This window comes from Trachurus trachurus (assembly GCF_905171665.1).
Source record: "Trachurus trachurus genome assembly, chromosome: 21".
NCBI lineage: Eukaryota > Metazoa > Chordata > Actinopteri > Carangiformes > Carangidae > Trachurus > Trachurus trachurus.
The window spans coordinates 10,039,921-10,058,580 of NC_139899.1; the positions used below are offsets into that span (position 1 = coordinate 10,039,921).

The 18,660-nt window shown below is 41.7% G+C and overlaps 1 protein-coding gene across 3 annotated transcripts in view; it reads right to left on the reverse strand.

Annotated features, from left to right (window-relative positions):
- The window catches only part of epb41l5 (erythrocyte membrane protein band 4.1 like 5), a 33,055-nt gene extending 14,788 nt beyond the window's left edge, over positions 1-18,267 (reverse strand). For all 3 annotated transcript variants that reach the window (XM_083996733.1, XM_083996732.1, XM_083996731.1), the window contains exons 1-16: positions 18,108-18,267; positions 16,700-16,911; positions 11,770-11,874; positions 10,584-10,626; positions 10,266-10,344; positions 9,875-9,919; positions 9,013-9,065; positions 6,770-6,890; positions 6,424-6,511; positions 6,087-6,175; positions 5,913-5,982; positions 3,489-3,658; positions 2,514-2,620; positions 2,224-2,242; positions 1,601-1,646; positions 1,171-1,289 (exon numbers count right to left, since the gene is read on the reverse strand). In XM_083996733.1, the coding sequence (XP_083852859.1) occupies positions 1,171-1,289; positions 1,601-1,646; positions 2,224-2,242; positions 2,514-2,620; positions 3,489-3,658; positions 5,913-5,982; positions 6,087-6,175; positions 6,424-6,511; positions 6,770-6,890; positions 9,013-9,065; positions 9,875-9,919; positions 10,266-10,344; positions 10,584-10,626; positions 11,770-11,874; positions 16,700-16,879 (1,334 nt within the window). In that variant the 5' untranslated portion in view covers positions 16,880-16,911; positions 18,108-18,267. The remainder of the gene's footprint in view (positions 1-1,170; positions 1,290-1,600; positions 1,647-2,223; positions 2,243-2,513; positions 2,621-3,488; positions 3,659-5,912; positions 5,983-6,086; positions 6,176-6,423; positions 6,512-6,769; positions 6,891-9,012; positions 9,066-9,874; positions 9,920-10,265; positions 10,345-10,583; positions 10,627-11,769; positions 11,875-16,699; positions 16,912-18,107) is intronic.
- Positions 18,268-18,660: the final 393 nt, after the last annotated feature.

The following is an 18,660-nucleotide window of genomic DNA, read 5'->3' on the forward strand; positions in this document are numbered from 1 at the left end:
AGCTGACCAGAAATGTACTTTACTGGAAACAGGATCAGCCTGTGCTGGAAATATGAATGAGCTTTTTTTGTCGGAAAAAGCCAAAGAGGCCTGGTTACGCAATGTATGGTGCTTTACAAAAAAAAAGCATGGAGATGAATAATGTTTTCTGAAGACCATAAGGTCATTGTGTCACCAATGTGGCAGCAAAACCTCCACTAATGCTCCAATATTGTCATTATATCCTCCAGACTACTGCACAGTTCAAATTATATAAAAGCAGCAGGTTCACAGGGTGCACAGCATGGCATTAGATGACTGAAAGGACAGACACCTCCACACACACACATCAAATTCTTGACCAGAATAGACTCAGAGGTGAAATCATCACATGACTGATTCATGATGCCAAACACAAGATCCCGCACAAAATCATCCCATCATTTCCTGAACCGATTAGGTTGGAATTTCATGCTGATTGACGGTTGAAAAAAAACAACAAAAAAACAGAGAATCACAGGAGACGATTGCACTGCAGCAGAGAACCCTTCCCAAAGCCAGAGTCGTTAAGCCCGTCACTACACAAGTGTTTGATTGGTTAAAGCACGAGCGATGGCAAGATTCAGCGCTGGGTCGTACCTACCTGACCTGCCTCCAGACAAAAAGTCCTCAGTACATGACAATACTGGAACACACAGGGGAACATTGCAGCTTTGTAACTCAGGTGGGTGCAGACATCTTGTATGTATAAGTACATTTACTTTAACATTCTCTCAAACATACACACACACTGTTTTTGTGCGCTCTCACAGAACAGAGCAAGCCCAAACAGAAGAAATGAATATACATGTTTTCTCTGCCTTCCTAACCTCTTCTTTCCTGCCTTCCCTGGTCACAACAAGACAGGGTCAGTGGATAAGCCATGTTAAGCCACTCACAAAGCATTAGACCATGAAAAACACACCTAGCTATCCGACCACTTCTTTCAGCACCCAACAGTGATCAGTTAGCCTGTGCCAATCTTTCCTAACCTGGTTTCTGTTTCCCTCACATGTCTTGTAAGCTTCCCTAGGCTGGTAAAAAAAAACAAATTCTTCATTTTCTAAAGCAAAGTGAGTTGTGAGGGACTGAACTGTATTTCAACAAATAAGAAAGATATCAAAAGAAATGGCCGAACATTTAAGCACCAACCTTCGTTTTTCACCTCCCGGGCTTCTGGGCAGTGCCTCGATTTCCATTGGTCCACAGGCAGAAGCGGCTGCTGGGGCGACTACAGGCACGCTTGACCAGGCCCCTCTGCTGTGAGTAACCTGAGGGTGGGAGAGAGAAAGGCCAGAAATGTATTAAGCAATGCAAACAAGTTAGGAAGTAAACATAGCATTGTGAAGACTGAGAAAATAAATTAACTCAACGCTAAAATCTTCCACCTGTCACTTTCATGTAAGTCTTTTATAAAAGCACTAATATTTTACATTACCCAACTGTATCTGGTCATACAGATGATTTTGTCTCCTATGTAGGCTACTGTCTGAGTTCAAAACCTGCCTGAGTCAGTGGCACTGTATACGCTGTTTTGTTTTGCAATATAATAGAGAAGAGATTAAAAACCACAGCTCCTCACCTTGTTGTCTTTGCTTGAGCTGACTCCGTTGCCCGAAGAAAGAACACTGAACAAAGAAACAAATTGAGATTTTGTTGAAAAAAAAAAAAAAAAAAAAAAAAAAAAAAATCAGCACAGCACCTTTAACGAATTCCAAACAGTGTGCATTGTACAGCTTGGATACATTTGCTCCTTGTATTTAGTCTGCCAGGTTATCTGCAAGACAATTCACAAATCCCCATCCTTGTCTAAGATGACATTGTTACATCCTCTTGTCAGGGGAAATGTTTTGGTTGCTTCAAAAGTACCAGCATTCTGTGTAGGTGTAAATTTGGCCAATTAGGTGTGATGAAAGTGTTAACATAACAATGCTTTGAGTCAGTCAGTCCCATGATGGCTTAGAACTAACACTGACATCATGTCTTTAGCCCCCACATATATCCCTTTAACAAAAGGCAACCTCTGTAACATGATTATAGACATGACTTGACGGTGGAAACTGGATGACTCGAGTGTGTCTGTCACAGCTCTGTGAGCAACAATACTGCACTGGTATCTGTAAGGTATATCGCCAAGCAAATTCTAGTCAAGCCACAATACACACCAGTTCTACACCTGAAATCAACTAATATCAGTGTACTCACTCCTGTGGGTGGAACGGTCCTGTAGAAACATAAACAGAGAAGGGACAACACTGTAGTACACAGATGATTCAGATGTATACGACAATGAAAGAATGAATGAAACACATGTTTTTCACAGACTGCATGGATGTTTAATATAGTCTACATAATGTCAGATATTTCTGTTTTTGATGTGTATATATATGCAATGTATGTGTATGCTTTAACGTGTGTATTTTTTGTATGTGATGTATCTACTCAGTAGATTCCTATGTGCTGTGCAGGTGTGTGACTAAGACTGTCGTACTAACCTCTGTTATGCATGGTTCTTCTTGAGTAACGTCGACTGGGCCTTCTCTCAAAGGAGGCTGACCGCCTTGCTTTGTTGCCCTTGGTTGTCTGATACTCTGTCTTGCCACTGGCAACACAAACACACAAGAACAAAAACTTAGTTTAAAAAAAGTCTTGGACGTTCACGTTAACGACTAAACAGGCCAAATCTTTTTGTTAAATCTCATTGTCTCAAAAAACAACAGGCACAGAGATGACCTCCGCTGAACTCTGGACCCATCCAGGCGATAACCTTCCATTAACAACAAACCCTGTAACCTCTGTGTTAAACCAACATTACTGCCAGTGCTTATCCAACTGGGTAATGTTTAAACACACAGAGAGGGGAACTAGCTGGCTACTGCAGTGTGTTGACACTGAATGCCTGGTTTGTACCACTGCAAGTATCTATGTGTACACATGTGGGGTTTTATGTACGTACAGAGGAACGATACTGTATGTCACACCAGGATTATCTCTGTTGGTACGTTCAAACACACGGCGCAGAAACAAACACAGCTCTTTTAATTGTGGCATCTTAGTGAGCAAAAATCTTTGTCATCCTAGCCCCAAAGTCTTCTTACCATTAACGATTATATAGTTTTCTGATTATATAGTGTTATAGTAATGGATATGAATGCTTGTCCAATCATCAAATTTATGCTTTACATTTTTGCTTGCTTTTCTTTGACGTTTTACATTTATGTAAAATAATATATTACTAAAAAGTCCAATAAAAACACTCTCTAATTTACACAGCACTGGACATAATTACACTTAACATTATGTAAAACTAATTTCTAATGAAAAAATTGTATTATTATTGTTGCTTTATTTAGTGAATCAATAAGTGCAAGATAACTGAAAATTGGATTTTAAAAAGTCCACGCTTGTGTACCAACCATCCGCCTAGAGAAAAGGCCTTCAGCATCACTTCAACGACATTAATCCGTTACCTGTATCTGAAACGTGATCCCATGCGTATGAACCCAGAGCGTGCAGAGTTCTTCTGCACTGGCCCTCTCAGCCTGAAGAAGGCGTGGTGCTCCACAGCACACTTCCACAGGTGCTTACAGGCCTTGGGATGATCCATCCTGAAGACAAAGGTGTGCTCCTGCTCTTTACCCTGCGGGGGGGATTGACATGGGATAAGATTTGGGTCACACAGAGAAGGCGTCAGTGAAAGTTTCTCATGTCAGCATTTTCAGGTGAAGTAGAACTTGCAGCCATGGCAGAGAGTTGTGTAGTTACAACAAAACACATTGAGTCAGTCATAGACAGACATCAATTATCACCATTAGACATTTAGAAAAGAAACAGTAACCGGTCAGGGAATGGCTTGATGTCATGACAACCAGAAAATCTTTGTTCCCTACTGTGCATTCTAACAAACCACCAGTTGTTGACTATGGGATGTGGCTCACTTCCTCCATAAAATGTAACAGAATGCAGACACAATTTACTCTGAAACTATGCGCAACACTTGTCAAAGCAATGACCCTCTAACAAGACTCACAACCCCCACCCCTTTCTGTTTATATCTAAAGCTCCTGCTGTGTGTGTGTGTGTGTGTGTGTGTGTGTGTGTGTGTGTGTGTGTGTGTGTGTGTGTGTGTGTGTGTGTGTGTGTGTGTGTGTGTGTGTGTGTGTGTGTGTGTGTGTGTGTGTGTGTGTGTGTCTGTGTGTGTGTGTCAGACGAGCATCTTGTTAGATAATTAAACCCCCAATGACAGTATACATCCGTGTGTTGACAACACTAGCAAACAGTACGACTGTTTTGGAAAGAGCTGAGAGGGGAGAGCTGCGTGTGTGTGTGTAGGAGAATGGTGCATACCAGAAATACCAGAGGGGACAGGCTTCTTTATTAACCTCACTCACAGACCTGCAGGATGGACATAAACAGACTCTCCCTCTCTCTCATATTCACCCGCCTCTGGGTAGTACAGTACTAAGTCTTTCATTTTGTGTTGGTAGCAGCCTCTCTTAAGGCTTGGGCACACCTTCAAACAAAAGATTTCTTTTAATAATTCATTTCTTCTTTTCTTTTATTACAAACAAAGCAAGCTCTGCATGTTTGTACATTGTCTTTCAAGTGATTAAAACATGACTTGCATGTTTTATCGAAGTCTGTAAAACATTGCAGTGAAAAGTTTATGATGTGTTGTGAAAACTTTGAGATTAAAATAAAACATAATATACCGGTATGATATTTATTCAAGTGTAAAGTGATTTGTTTGTTTACCGTAAAAATTCAAATAAGGGCCGAGTCCCAAATTGCCGCCGGTCCCAATTAACCGCCGGGTGTAGCAAAAATATTTTTTATATTAAACGCCCATCCCAAATAAACGCCGGGTCAAACATTGTTTTTCTGGTTGTCAAAAAATATTCTATGCAAATATAGCGGGTGTCTCGTGACGTTAAAGACGGCCGAGGACCGACGAGACGTCAGCTGGTTGCTCCTGCCCGGTCTGTCCACTCCTCTCATCCGCACTTCAGCACCTGTCCTGGGCTGCACAGTGTCGGCTCGGCTCGGCTCGCTCCTCGTTTTAAATAATAATAATAAAAAAAAGGACGGTGGTGCGAGCCAACACAGGTGCTGAAGTGAGGGAGAGGAGTGGAGAGACTGGGCGTCCGCAGGGTTTTTGCAACTTGCGGCGGATCAAGAAGGGCGGAGGACCGACATGACGGGGGGTCTCGGTCTCCTGGTACCTGTGCGGGCCAGGACCGCGGAGGTCAGCGAGAGAGAGAACAAGTCCGCCCCGGCCGTATTTACAGTAATGCCTTGAGAAACGCACGTATCATTCCACCGCCGCCTGCCGCCACGGAGTGAAGCCTCTTTCCCCAGAAGGAGGTCCAGGTTGAACACTATTAATAAACGCAGGTCCCAAATAAACGCAGGTCCCTAATAAACGCCGGTTGATTTGAGCGATTTAAGCAAATAAACGCCCGGGCCCTTATTTGGTGTTTTACGGTAATCGTTTCAGTTCTGCTTCTAAGCGACAGATGATATGGGGTCGGTTCATTTTACAAGCTGTGATTCATACAATTCAAATGACAAACACAAGTTCACTAAATTTAATACTTCTGTCATCAACCTGTTGAACTATTCAAACTACTCTTACCACCTTAGAGCCTTAAAACCAAGCGCATCTGCCGCCCTCTACAAACTGAGAGCCTTCTTCTTTTTTCCCTACACAGCCCCACACTTCCGTAAAATAGTGCTTATGATACAGATGTAACTGACTACAACAGCTCATACAGTAGAGTGAGATATTAATTTTATGGCCCAAATACAACAAGAACAATCTGTTGTGAGTACATTTGTTATGTCGGGTACCACACATAGTACAGTCCGTATGGCAAGTGTGCCCTCCTGCTCACCTGTTCATCATCCTCCACTACGACAAGCGTCAGTTTGCTCTTCCTGAAGTCTAGACGTGTGATCTTGGGCCTAAAATAAACACAAACACACAAAAAAAGATTATAAAAGTTAACCGTAATTCGATAAACTATTTAAGTAAATATTTCTGTAAATTAGTTCAAAACCAAATATACCAGAAGAAGAGTCCAATTTTGGTTTCTCCTTCAAACACCAGGACTCCAGTGGGTGTCAAACCCAGACTGTACTCATTACCATCTCTCGCCTGCAATGCAGATATGGACAAAAAAAAAAAAGGAAAAGAAAAGAAGAAGAGACAATGGAGACAGTTTTATGAACCTATCACGTATTCATGCCCTTACACACATTCTATCTACTTCTATTATGTACTGTAGGATGCTTCCTGTTTTAAAATTCCAGCTATTGATCTGAAACTCCATATGCCTCCAGCTACTCATACAGTAGGTGAAATATGTAGTCGGAGGCTACACAGAGAAAGAGTGTGTCAGTTACCTTGACCATATGCATGTCCACCCCATACATTTCTAGCCACTTGGCTTTATTCAGGTAGTTAATCTCCGCCTGCGCTGGTGTCTGACCTCTGATGGAGAACATGGAAAAAAAGAGAGTAGGTGGATAAACAGAAAGAAATGCATCTCCCAGCAGAGAGAAGGGCAGTGGTAACAGTTTCAGGCCAAATTCACACATTCTACAGACGACAGAGTGACACACGTCTGTTTTAACCCATAACATAGGCCTATGTGCCATCTATGACCATCTTTAATGAATTCCTCCTCATTCACGTAAAGATTCACAGACTGCCCACACATACAGTAGTTAAGTAATATTGAACTCAAACCTGCATTCCTTCCATGTGTTGTATATAGCCAGCTCCACAGTTTCCGTTTGTTCGGGAATGAAGCGAAACTCTGACACCAGATCCAGATTATGTTCTAATGGGTCACAATCACCCAGCTCAGCTGAAAACACACACAAACACACTTGTCAGTTCAGGCTGAGCTGAATAGACATTTTTATTAAGGAGCTATAGATGTTAACTGCACGAGACTGTATGTGTCATATTGTTCAATTGAAGACGAAAGGCATTCTTTAGATTATACTTCAGTATTCACCGAGACCATGACTTAAAATCCTGAGAGAAGACCATGACCAGAGTGCCAAATATTGAGGTGGCTAGTAAAGGGAATGGACAAATACCAAACAAACCTCTCCCACCATGTCACAGCACACAAAGCACGGTGTAACATCAGGTCAGGGACTGATCTCTCTGGACAAGAGGTCATAGATTTTATCAGGTGAAAAAAGAAGACAAAGGACGGTGGAGGCTGAAATAAAACATAAATCTTCACTAGATAAGAGCTAGAATAGTGTGCTGAACACAAGACATAGTGGAAAAACCTTATCTCTGGTACTGTGGATTGGACAAAGACTGAAAGTCCTGGTCCTGATTACATTTTGCAATGTTGGGCTAGATAGGAGAGACTCTGACTCGCTGGGAGCTCTGCACTGTTTAGCTAGTCCAACTGTGAGCACAGCTTCAGCATATAGAAGTGGGAAAAGATAAAAATCGTCCTATTGCATCCCACTAAATGTCAGTGGACCAACTTGATTCTGGAAAAAAGGAAAATGAAGAGAGAAAGCTCAACTGAGGAAAAGAGAAAAGACAGAGAGGGTAGTGGATTAGGGGGCCTCTCAAGAGGATGGAGCACTAATGAGCTGGCATTTACCCCACAGTGACTGTGTGTGTCCGAGGGTTTATACACGCAATCCCATTCCATAAACGTCTCTACTGACTCAATCTTTGTCCGTCTGAAGCAGCTCTTTTTATGAGGCACTCGCAGGTAAATGCTGCATTTATCATTTCTAAAAATCAGTAAACATGTGTAGTTTCAATATTTGTGATATATAGTTATGGAATAACTGGCATTTTCTAAACATTAGCTAAACATTGGCAGAAAGCAAAGGGGAATATTCCCTCTGTTCTGTTCTAGGCAGAAGATTTGATCCAGAAAATACCATGGAATTAACAGAAGTGAGAGACAATAGTGTCAGAATGCCATGAAATAATTTTGCAGTCCTACAAAAGAGAGTAAAGATGTGTTGTAATCTTTTTAAACCACAGAGGCAAGATTTAAAAAAAATCTTGTTGCCCTTTTAATGATTAATAAAACACAACTGCCCTTTAAACCACGCACCTCTCAACAACATCCCTCAACCTCTACTGTGGTGAATCTGTAACAGTTGTCAACACCTCTTCAGCTGGCTCCTCTGCTCGTAAATCTCTGCAGCTCAGCAGGCGGTGCCGAGCCCATTCACAATGAATAGCGGCCTATCACTCTCTAAGAGCCCATCAGCGCGTTAATGCAGAGGAGCAATGGCTCACTGCTAAAGTTCTTTTGAAAAGTCCCCCCCCCCTTTAAAGTAGTATGGGAAATCACATCTCATCTATACCACTAAAGCTACACCACTCCTCTGATTTGCAGTCGTATTGTGGTGGAATGGTTTATGTGCGCCAGTGACCATGGCAGCGATGTTGCCAGGAACGTCACTCAAAGCGGATGGTGATTCACAATGACACCCATGGCTACTGGGAAAAGATCAAGGGTAATTTCCATGTGTAGGAGAGACACAAGGGTCCTCTCTGGCAGCTGGACTTGTGAGCACATGGCTCTGTCAGGTGAGCGCATTGAGATGGCGCGATGTGGTTACATTCTGTTACAGGCTCACCGGCTACAAAGTCACCGTAGAGCTTGGGAGAAATGTCTGTTGGGCATGTGGGAGGGTTGTAACAGATTCAAGGTACGTGGACAAAAGAAACCAGCTTTTAGAAAAAGGATTACTTCACTGCAGAAGGAAAAAACACTCTCTGCTCCAACGTGTTTGGCTCCCACCGCGGTGGTGCTGTATTTTTGCTATGCAGGCGTTCTGTGCAGAGATGACAGCACGCATCTCAACACTGCAATGCAATGCATTCTGCACTGCTACAAACATCACATCTAGAGTGTCAGCTGTTGGAAAAGGTTTTATTATAACTACAAAAAAAACAAAGTTGGAGAGATCCTGGATACCTGCTGTGCTTACCCTGTAGTGAGAAGGCAGCCAACTCCACTGCTATTTCAAATGAACACTCTAGCCTGAAAATACAAACATGTAAGAGTCAGTCACAGTTTAATGAATAAAACACTACCACACACCTCTAACTGAGGTCTGATGGTCTCTACCACTTCCTCAAAAATCTAAAAAAAAAAGTGAATCTCTTTGTAATAAAAAAAACCTACAACTAAAGAACTACAATCCCAGTCTAACAGGCTACTGTTAATAAATCTATTCTGTACACCAGCATGTAATCCTATAAGCCTCTTCAAGTAAGATGACCATGACTACCAACACAAATGATGGATTGAGGTTTTTAACCAATCATAAAGCAAGTACAGTACTGTGTTGGTTTAGTGATTTAGCCGAGTTGTTTGTGTGAAATAGCAAATGCAGCACAAACCAAAAATGATTGTACACGAAGCAGTAATATCTTGACATAAGCTAGCACTGAGCATACTGGAAGAAAGTTTAATTGTTAGTGTCTCCCACCCTGTGATAAGCTGATTATCTGTTCTTGTCTGCTCTGAGGCTGACTCCTTCTGACAGCCTCTGAACAATCAGACTGGATACCCATTCAGAAGTTGCTACTTCACTTTTCTACAGCTTTGCCATAAAAAAATATTTCAGGAATTTCCTGATAGTGTAGATCAATCAGATGTGCCTTTCAAAAATGGAATATAAAATTACTGGTGCATGACAGTGTAGCTGCAGCAACTGCTGGTATCACTTAAACTGTGCACTGGTACAATGTTACTGACATGCCACCATCAAGTCTTATGGTAAACTGGATAACAGTTATGCATCAGTCATAATTTAATGGTTGTTAAAATGCAGGGAAATGACTTACTTGCCACTGAGGATGTCTTGTTTTAACTGTAATACAAACAAGTATCTGAAAGTAAAACACAACAATACAGTTAAAGATGAAATGTGACTAAATCTGGCAATTTTATAGGACATGACACAAGAACAATCACCTATGAATTTATAGTTGAAAAAAACAAACAATGCTTTCGCTACCAGTTCTTTGATATGAGTGAGTTAAATCAACTCTGCAGGAGGCGTCCTTATTATGTAACCAGTAAAACACAATCACATCACAATATTACTTTACTGTTGTGTTCCAGTTCACACACTTATTGCAACAAAATAAAATCCAGACTTTTTGAGATGAAGAGATTGAAGATATGAAGAACCCTAACAGTGTGTCTTAGAGAAAGTGAGTCACAGTAACTTACCTCGTGAGCTCTTCGTGTAGGTTGTTTGGTTCTGAAGAGTAGAACTTCACTCTCATGTGAAGGCAGTATGGTGGGCCGACTGAACAACACATTCAAATCAAAGCTGAGTCAATATTATCAAGTGATACTATACTGTACATTAACAATGAGAATGTAATAACCAAAGTGCCAGGATTAAATAATAAACCTTGTATAATACAATGTATAACAATACAGGGAGAAATGTTCTGTTCCCTGGGTTTTGATATAGAGCAAGAATGTTTATATGTTCATAGAGGAAAGAGGAAATAGGTTGAGGCACAGCCTCTGTGTACTTACTTTTCACTTGCTTTTTGATACTTTTTGTAACATCAAGCCAATGCTGAAACAACATGAAGTATATTAGCAGTTAAAATAGTACAGGTTTGGTATTTAAAAATCAAATGTATATGGCATGTTGGATAACTGATATATTTTCCTCAAATTTCTGTCAGTGCTTCTAAGAGCCCAGAGTTTTCACCAAAGTTAAGTTCAGTATTTAAAAAATCTAATTATCAGCCAACAGCGATATTGTTTTAACCCCACCACTACACCTGTCTGCATTCAACATAACAATTACATATTTCTATGAGCCACTGAATGAATTCACAAAAAAACAGACCATTGGGTTAAAGAAGGTGAAATCGGGCACATGGACACACAAACACATTAAAGTCAGCATTCTGTGTGTAATTCTCCTTGTTCTGGCTCTATTAAAGCACAAACACCGTCAAGAAGAGCCTGTGTTGGTTGGTAGTGTGTGTGCATGTGTAAGTTACAGAGAGAGACAGAGAGAGATAAGGGAGGAACTCACAGCACTCTCTGGTCTGCTCTCCCCCACATTCCTTATTACAGTCCTCCCTCCCTCTCTCCCTCTCCCTCTCTCACTCTCACACTCGTTCAACTTCAATTCAATCTCCCACCCATTTTACTCTTTTCCTCCATCCCTCTCCTCTTTGTCCCTCCACTCTGCTTCATCTTTACTCCCACCAGCTCTCCCTCCCTCCATGGCCTTCACAGAGTATCAGTGTGAAGGAACAGGGTCAGTGTCAGACCAGTGACTTAAATCTCTTTGTCTGAGAGCCCAGCCTGACTCCCCGAGCTGACAAGAGTCCCATAACCAATCCCTTTAGCCCATTCACTGAGAGGGAAAGTTCTTTCCTCAAGCCTTCCACCAAATGGGTGAATAGTACCGAGTTGGACTAAAATGGAAAGTCTGGATAAGAAGTGATCTGCCTGAAACACTTGGTGAAACATGAAATAATACTACTGAACAGACATAAGCATAGTTCAACTTCATGTTTTATTATTTTCCCACAACCGTTAACTATAGTAACGAAGGGCCCAATACAATTTGTTTATGTCATGTTGTGTGTGCAATATTTGTTGGATTGAACAGTGAATTTTGAAACAAACAAACAAGAAACACAAGCAAAGAGTACAAAATAAAAAGAGACAACTGTGTGAAGTGCATCTCCAAACCTACCGGCACTTGAGCCGAGTCCATGAAGCGCAGTCCGAAGTAGTCTTTCTCTACGATGTCCAGATGGTACATGATCTGGTCAAACAGCTCCTCTCCTTTGGCTTTTTTCTGAAACACAAAGAGGAACATGTTCACATTGACAATTAATACTCAGCAGAGTCCGAGGATGGTTAATACATCAACCGAGTCCGGAAGACACCGGCATCCAAAAATCCCAAGGTTACATTACAGTGCAGGAATGTAGGAATGTGAAATATGGCTTTACTTTTCATGTTGACAGCTCTGCATGCTTAACCTGAGAAGGGTCTTTATTTTTATTATCAACTGATCAATTTCTGCAATTCCCCACAGCCCAAGGTGATGTTGTCAAATATCTTTATCCAAGTGTCAAAATCCTACAGTTATTAGTTTATTATTTAAAATGATGAAAGCATCAAATCCTCAACTAGATGAAGCTGGAACCAGAAAATATTTGACATTGTTGTGTATAAAATTACTAAAATGATTACTTTATTATCTCAATAGTTCTCAACTCATTTTCTGTTGACCACAAAAAATTGATTAATTGCAGTTCTACAATTGATTGCTTTGATGAGGTAAGTTCATTTTTTTTAAACAGACATACAGAAATTCACAAGACCAAAATGTCCTCTGAAAACGGTCACACTTTACCCTCAGCACCTCTTCATAAACCTGTTGTGTAAGTGGAGACTTTAGTTTGGTTTCAGTGTATTTGTTGTGTTTTGTATATTCTGGGTTTGAATATGGAGAGATAGGAGAGAAAATATCAGCGCTCAGTTTTCAGAGTATGAACAGGTGTTGCCCTTTCTGACCAAGCCGTACCAGTTACTGCCTGTGATCTGCTGCCTTCGGCTGGGAAACCTCTCCCTCACATGTGCACTTCCTGTCTTACACACACACACACACAACTTTCTAACCCCACTATGAGGCACAGTGACTGGGTTGTCATGGTAACCTGTGTTGAAGTGCCCCTGACGCCAAGGAGCTGAGGGAATTGGGGTGGCTGAACACGTCATGTGATCATCTGGTTCTAAGAGAGTGGAAAAGATGCAGGCAGCTGGATTTCTCTTCTCCTCCGTCCATTTAGATTGTTTCTTATCATTCCGTCTTGATCAATTATCCATATTTGCTCCTGCACTAGAATGATCTGTGATGTTAATGGAGAGAATTGTTTTTTTTACTCTTCCCTCTCTATTTCCGCACACCTTCTACAGTGCAGTTGCAGAAAACATTTTCATGTCTTTTCCTGTGTTTTCACCAGCATCAAACAAAGTTAGAGAACCACAACATCCACATTGTTAAGCTAATCATGCCAGTCAAGTGACTGACTGACTGTCAGATAACCACTGTCTATGATACTGGAGTGGGATCAGGGCAACGTAGTAAAAAACATTTCACCACTGGTGTGCAACCAGGTCGACATCAATACTGATTTATTTTTCTGATATTAAAATGATAAACAATGAATCCCTCACAAATCTAGGATCACTGGTGCCTTAAAGCTCTTTTTTTTAATGAGCATGACTGAACACTGACCCTGACTCACCATAAGAGAGACATTCACACACTACGTAGAAAATATCTGCCAAAATCAAGGGGGAAAAAGCAAAACTATGAATGAGTAAAGGAGAGGAGCATGGTGCTCCAAAGGTTTCCCTGTGTCTCCTCCACACACTCTCTCTCACTTGCTCACACACACACACACACATCCCAAGAGCGCTCCTGAGCAGCTCAGGGGGGCTGGCCCCATGCTAGTTGGCATAGCTGAGAAGGCATACCGCACCCCTACAGTACCCAGGGAGGGAGAGTACAAAGGACTCATTGTGTGTGTGTGTGTGTGTGTGTGCTGCACCCAAAGCCTTGTTATAGCGCTTGCAGTATTGTTTGACTGTTTGCAGTCTTTGTGCTTGCCTATGAGCATACTGCTCTGTCCTTCAGACGCTCTGTCAGACTGTCAGATGGAACTGATGCTCTTCATCTACAGCCGGAAAACCAAGGAGTGGAGTTATGCATTTGTATAAAAGGGCCAAGTAGTAGACTAGGAGAGGCTTTACCTGACAGTTACTCCAACAACTAGCAGTTTGAGCATTGGTTGTCCAAAACCCCCCCAAAAACCAGTCCTTCGCTTAACCACAAAAGATAAGATAAAGCAATCATCCATCTGTCCTCAATCATTCTTCAAGTCACATGCACATTTAAGTTTGTACTGTCTGCAAATACCACATACCAACACAAGGGACACAAGATGACCACATAATAGCCTACTCGCACTTCATCGGCTGCACTGTTAATGATCACAGTAAAAACTCTTATATCCTTCAATGTGTCCTGGTTACCACAGCCAGATACAGTTATTATATCCAAGAGTTTCCGAACGTCAAAACCGGAAGCTGGTTTTGCTCTTCTGGTGGAATTGTATGTTTACGTTTCCATGGTTTCAGTAGTTGTCACAGCATGGCTGTATTATAATAGATCCATGCATTTACCGCAGCTATGACACATGGATCTATTAACGCTGGCTTTTAACAATGGATGTCCATTTGTGTGATATCCATTGTTAAAGCTGGCGTGATGATTCATGCTTTTCACAGATTTTCAACGAAAAAAAAAATGCATGCATTTACTGCGACTACTGAAACCATGGAAACATAAACATACAATTCCACCAGAAGAGCAAATCCGGCTTCCGGTTTTGACGTTCGGAAAAAAGGTGGATACAGTGCATAAATAGCATTGAGATAAATAATGAGTACACAATTGCACTTACTTGAATAAATGATGAGCTGCACAGCCATTCATAAATAATAATAATACTGTTCATAATTGAATAATATCTATTTTGTAAAACATATGCTTAACCTTTAGTCTGGGCCACACATCTTGGGTGGTGAGTGGTGGGGCGAGGAGAGGGAACTAAATACATTTAAAGAGTGAGAATCATAAGGTAGTGTGGACATAGATGCTGCTAAACAGACGTATCCCTGGGAAACAGCTTTGGGTGGCCTTACGTACTATAGACACACACAGCTGGAGAGCCACAGTGTGTGAATGGGCCCTATTCACTTTTAGATCGTGGCTGTGTATTTACAGCCACTTGGACATCTAAACAGAAAAACAAACTGCTCTGTTTAGCAGGGGTTCCCCCACATTTCTGCCACCCTGAGTTAAATTGACAACTATCTAGCTGAAGAACAACACCGCATGATGCCAGACTGCAACAAGCAGAGCTACAGCCTTTGTAACCGACAACCAAGCTGCTATTTCCCAAGTCCTGTGGACAATACACTACACTTAAAGCAAAGGCAGACCATCACCAGAAGGCAGCATGTGCAAGGGTGATGGTTTTTTCTCAGAGAGTGTTTAGCTTAGTAAAAGGCCTGGCTGACACACTGATAATGGGAACCTGTGATGTTTCCCTGCAAACTTGCCCCGATGGTGTGTCTACTTATGTTCACACAGTGCCTGCAAGGACAGTTCTGTTACACAGCTAGTAGAGCATACAGTTATTGGCTAACTGTAAGAGCTAATTGAAGGAAGCCAAATAAAGGTAGACATAGACAAGTCCTCTTTCCTTGATGTCCTCCCTTCCACATGTCTAGCCTAGTTGTGCTGTGAGTTTTCCTTATTACCTTATCACTTAGAAAGAGTTGAATGATAAGACATAAGGGTTTGCAGAGGCTACCTTTATCTGGGGGAGGGGGGAAAACAAAGAAAGCTCATTTGAAACCCAACACAGAGTTAGGGTTAGGCCCTACTGGAATGCATTCAGAAATTCAGTGAAATTTCAAAACCTTTATGTGCACCCGCTAAACACCCGGGGAGTTTTAAAGGCATCAAAGAAAGCGTCTTGCTTGGACAAAAATAATTACGTCCATCAGTAAAATAGGTACTATAAAAATCTCTCAGCTCGAGTAAAAACAAAAGAGTAAGGGCTAAGAGAGAGAGAGAGAGAAAGACAAACAGACCATGAGAAGAAAGACTGAATAAGAATATCATCTGACCTCTACACTGCACATACTGAGCTGATAGGAGGGATTTGGCGGGTCTTATGCTGTGTGATATCACTTCCAAGACGTGCTGAATAAAATACTTTCACGCATTCTTGTTCAATAAGCTGCTCAGGAATTCTGAAATGCTTGTCGGTTGTGGGGAATGGTCACCTTCCCGAGTCAGTTTGAGGTATAAAGAGAAATAACGTTCTTAGTAGAGAACTAAGAGTCTAAACTAACAACAAGATACATGATGTAAAACCCAAGGAACAATTCCTTCTCTTCTCTTCTTCTGTCATCTTTGGGATATAAAGCCAGACAGCCAAGTTTAGAGATAAGAAGAAGATGCTACATTATTTTTTTCTCCCCAGCAGTGGCTTGGTGATGATATAGAGACAAAAATGACACAGCATTAATGACAAGGACAGGACATGGAGCAGAAAGACTGAAGAGACAGTCAGAGACTGTGGGTAGGGTGGAGTTCTGCTCTGTGTCCACTTGGTGATGAGCCCAACATGTCACATGATATGGTCATGTGATTAAGTGTGTTCTCCAGAGAGGATCATGGAATTACAGGTGATCAGCAACACACACTCCCCACCCACACACCCACACACACAGGCTTAAAAGGACTGCTCTACTGACACAGCCATACATTGGCTACTAGTACACCTCATGTGCTTAATTGCTTCCCATGCTTAACATACAAAACACTGCTGGTAACGTCCAAACCGTTCAACATCTACTGAGCATTAAAGGTCCACCTTAACAACAGTGAAGCAGTATGCATACTTACATACAAGTTTACATGTGATGTCTGTTTAATGGGTTTCTACTATATTTACTCTCCCAGTACACAAGTAAGTCCTGGTTTAAAACTGAGAGAGAAGAATTCAGAGCACAAAAACCTCAACTCTTCTTACCGGCAGGTCGACGCTGACGTCCGTCCCATCCAGTAAGGACACACGGCAGGTGATGATAGACTTTGCATCCCCAGCAGCAGGGATGTGTGTTATGGCTCGCTGGGCCTCCCTTAACCGGGTTTTCTCTACATGTTTCCGGATGGAGCGTCGCCCCAGCGTCCTGCGCAGGAAACTCAGCATGATGGTGGAGAGGCTGGGTTACAGTACCAGACCTGCAGGAGATGAAGGGAGAGATTAAAACACCCTTTTCCTCTCTTCTTTCATTTCTGTTCTTCTTTCCCCACTAAATTTCTGTATTTCTATTCTTCGGGTGTCTGTTTTTTTGTTTGTTCCCCTTCTTTCTTTTTTATATTATGACTAAATTGATCTTGTCATTCTGCTTTGTATCATCTGTGACTCTATGGCTGCAAATAAAAGTTGAAATGACACAAAAGAAAAAAACTCTGAGAAAAAAGAGGATAACTTTTGCATTTGAGGAAATGTTATAAACTAGATCAACAGTACTACCAGAGAAACACAGATGCTCTCTGTGTGTTTGTGTTTTCAAGACTCAGCATCTGACCATTTAACAGTGTCGAAGCAGGTGCATCATCGATATCACATAGGCCTACAGAAATACCATCAGTATGAAACATGTTGGGTCCAATTGAGCTGAAACTTGAAAGTTGCTGCTATATCACACACGTTTAGTCATGACTATATGTTATAGTAAGACTTCATAGTGAATAAAATATTAAAATTTCAAAGACTAAGGAGTTAAAAATGAAGATATACAACCACGGTCATTACCTCCTATGAGGTCACTCGGGGTTCTTGTGTTTCCGTAGTAACCGTCACAGGTATTTGTTATAACTGATAGTACACTGGCAAGGCTAAACATGTCCTACAGATGAATAATACTGCACAAAGCTACACAAAATATACAGTTGGATGTACAAAGACGAGGTTTGAGATTACACACTACCGTGGTTAGCTAAAAGGAGAAGTCGCTAATATTGCTCGACTCCTCAGATGTGATAACTTTCAGCCAGAAAAACGGAGATGGCCGCAGGTTCCCGGGCTACCAACTTCGTCTAAAAGATAAAATACACTTAAAAAAAACATATTACATATCCACTGGAAAGGATATTGATAAAATAAAAACACAAAAATAGAGCCAGCTGCATTTAAAGTCTGCTCGGGCCTGAGGTACCTGGTGTAAAGCAAAAGCAACAGGTGTCCGCTTGTTTTATTGTACGAGCTAACCGTTAGCAACGAACACAGGGGAAACGTCCTCACTCCGACCGCGCGGCGCTGCCCCGCACAGCAAATCAAACGCCGCCTTTAGCTCCGCGAGCTGGATCAGACAGACACTTGCTCCGCAGCCACTTGTGGCTCGGGGAGGACGCCTGGATGAAGAGATACTTACACAAACCTCCTGGTATGAAATCACGGCGAAAACACGTCTGCTTGCATTGCAGACAATTAAACAGCAACCTCGTACATGTCCATAGTTTGTAACTTGTTTCCTTGTTTCTACTTGTTCTTTTATTCCGGCTCGCTGCCCCTGCGGGATAATTTCCTCCCTGGTCCCAACAAAAAATAGGAGGCAAAGCTCTCCTCAGGATGTGACGTCACGATAAATCCCCAACAAAACTTGATTAGCATTTTTAAAGCGACAAACCTGTTTTCCTTTCTTCTGTCTTTTAGTAAAATTGTGCTCTCCTCTTCGTGATTGTCTTTCCCAACGTAACGCATACAATAAACATACAGCCATTAATTCATGACAGTGTCTCGATGCCATTTAAAAACTTCCAGTGTTAGCCGAGCGGCCTCCTCTTTTTTTTTTCTTTTTTTTCCTTGAATTTCAGACGCACAGTTCGGCCGGGCTCCATTTGATGGCAGCACCCCCTCCTGGATAGTATAAGATTAATGATTTGATCTTGCTCGAGCATTATGAGTAAAAACGGCAGGTGTAATCA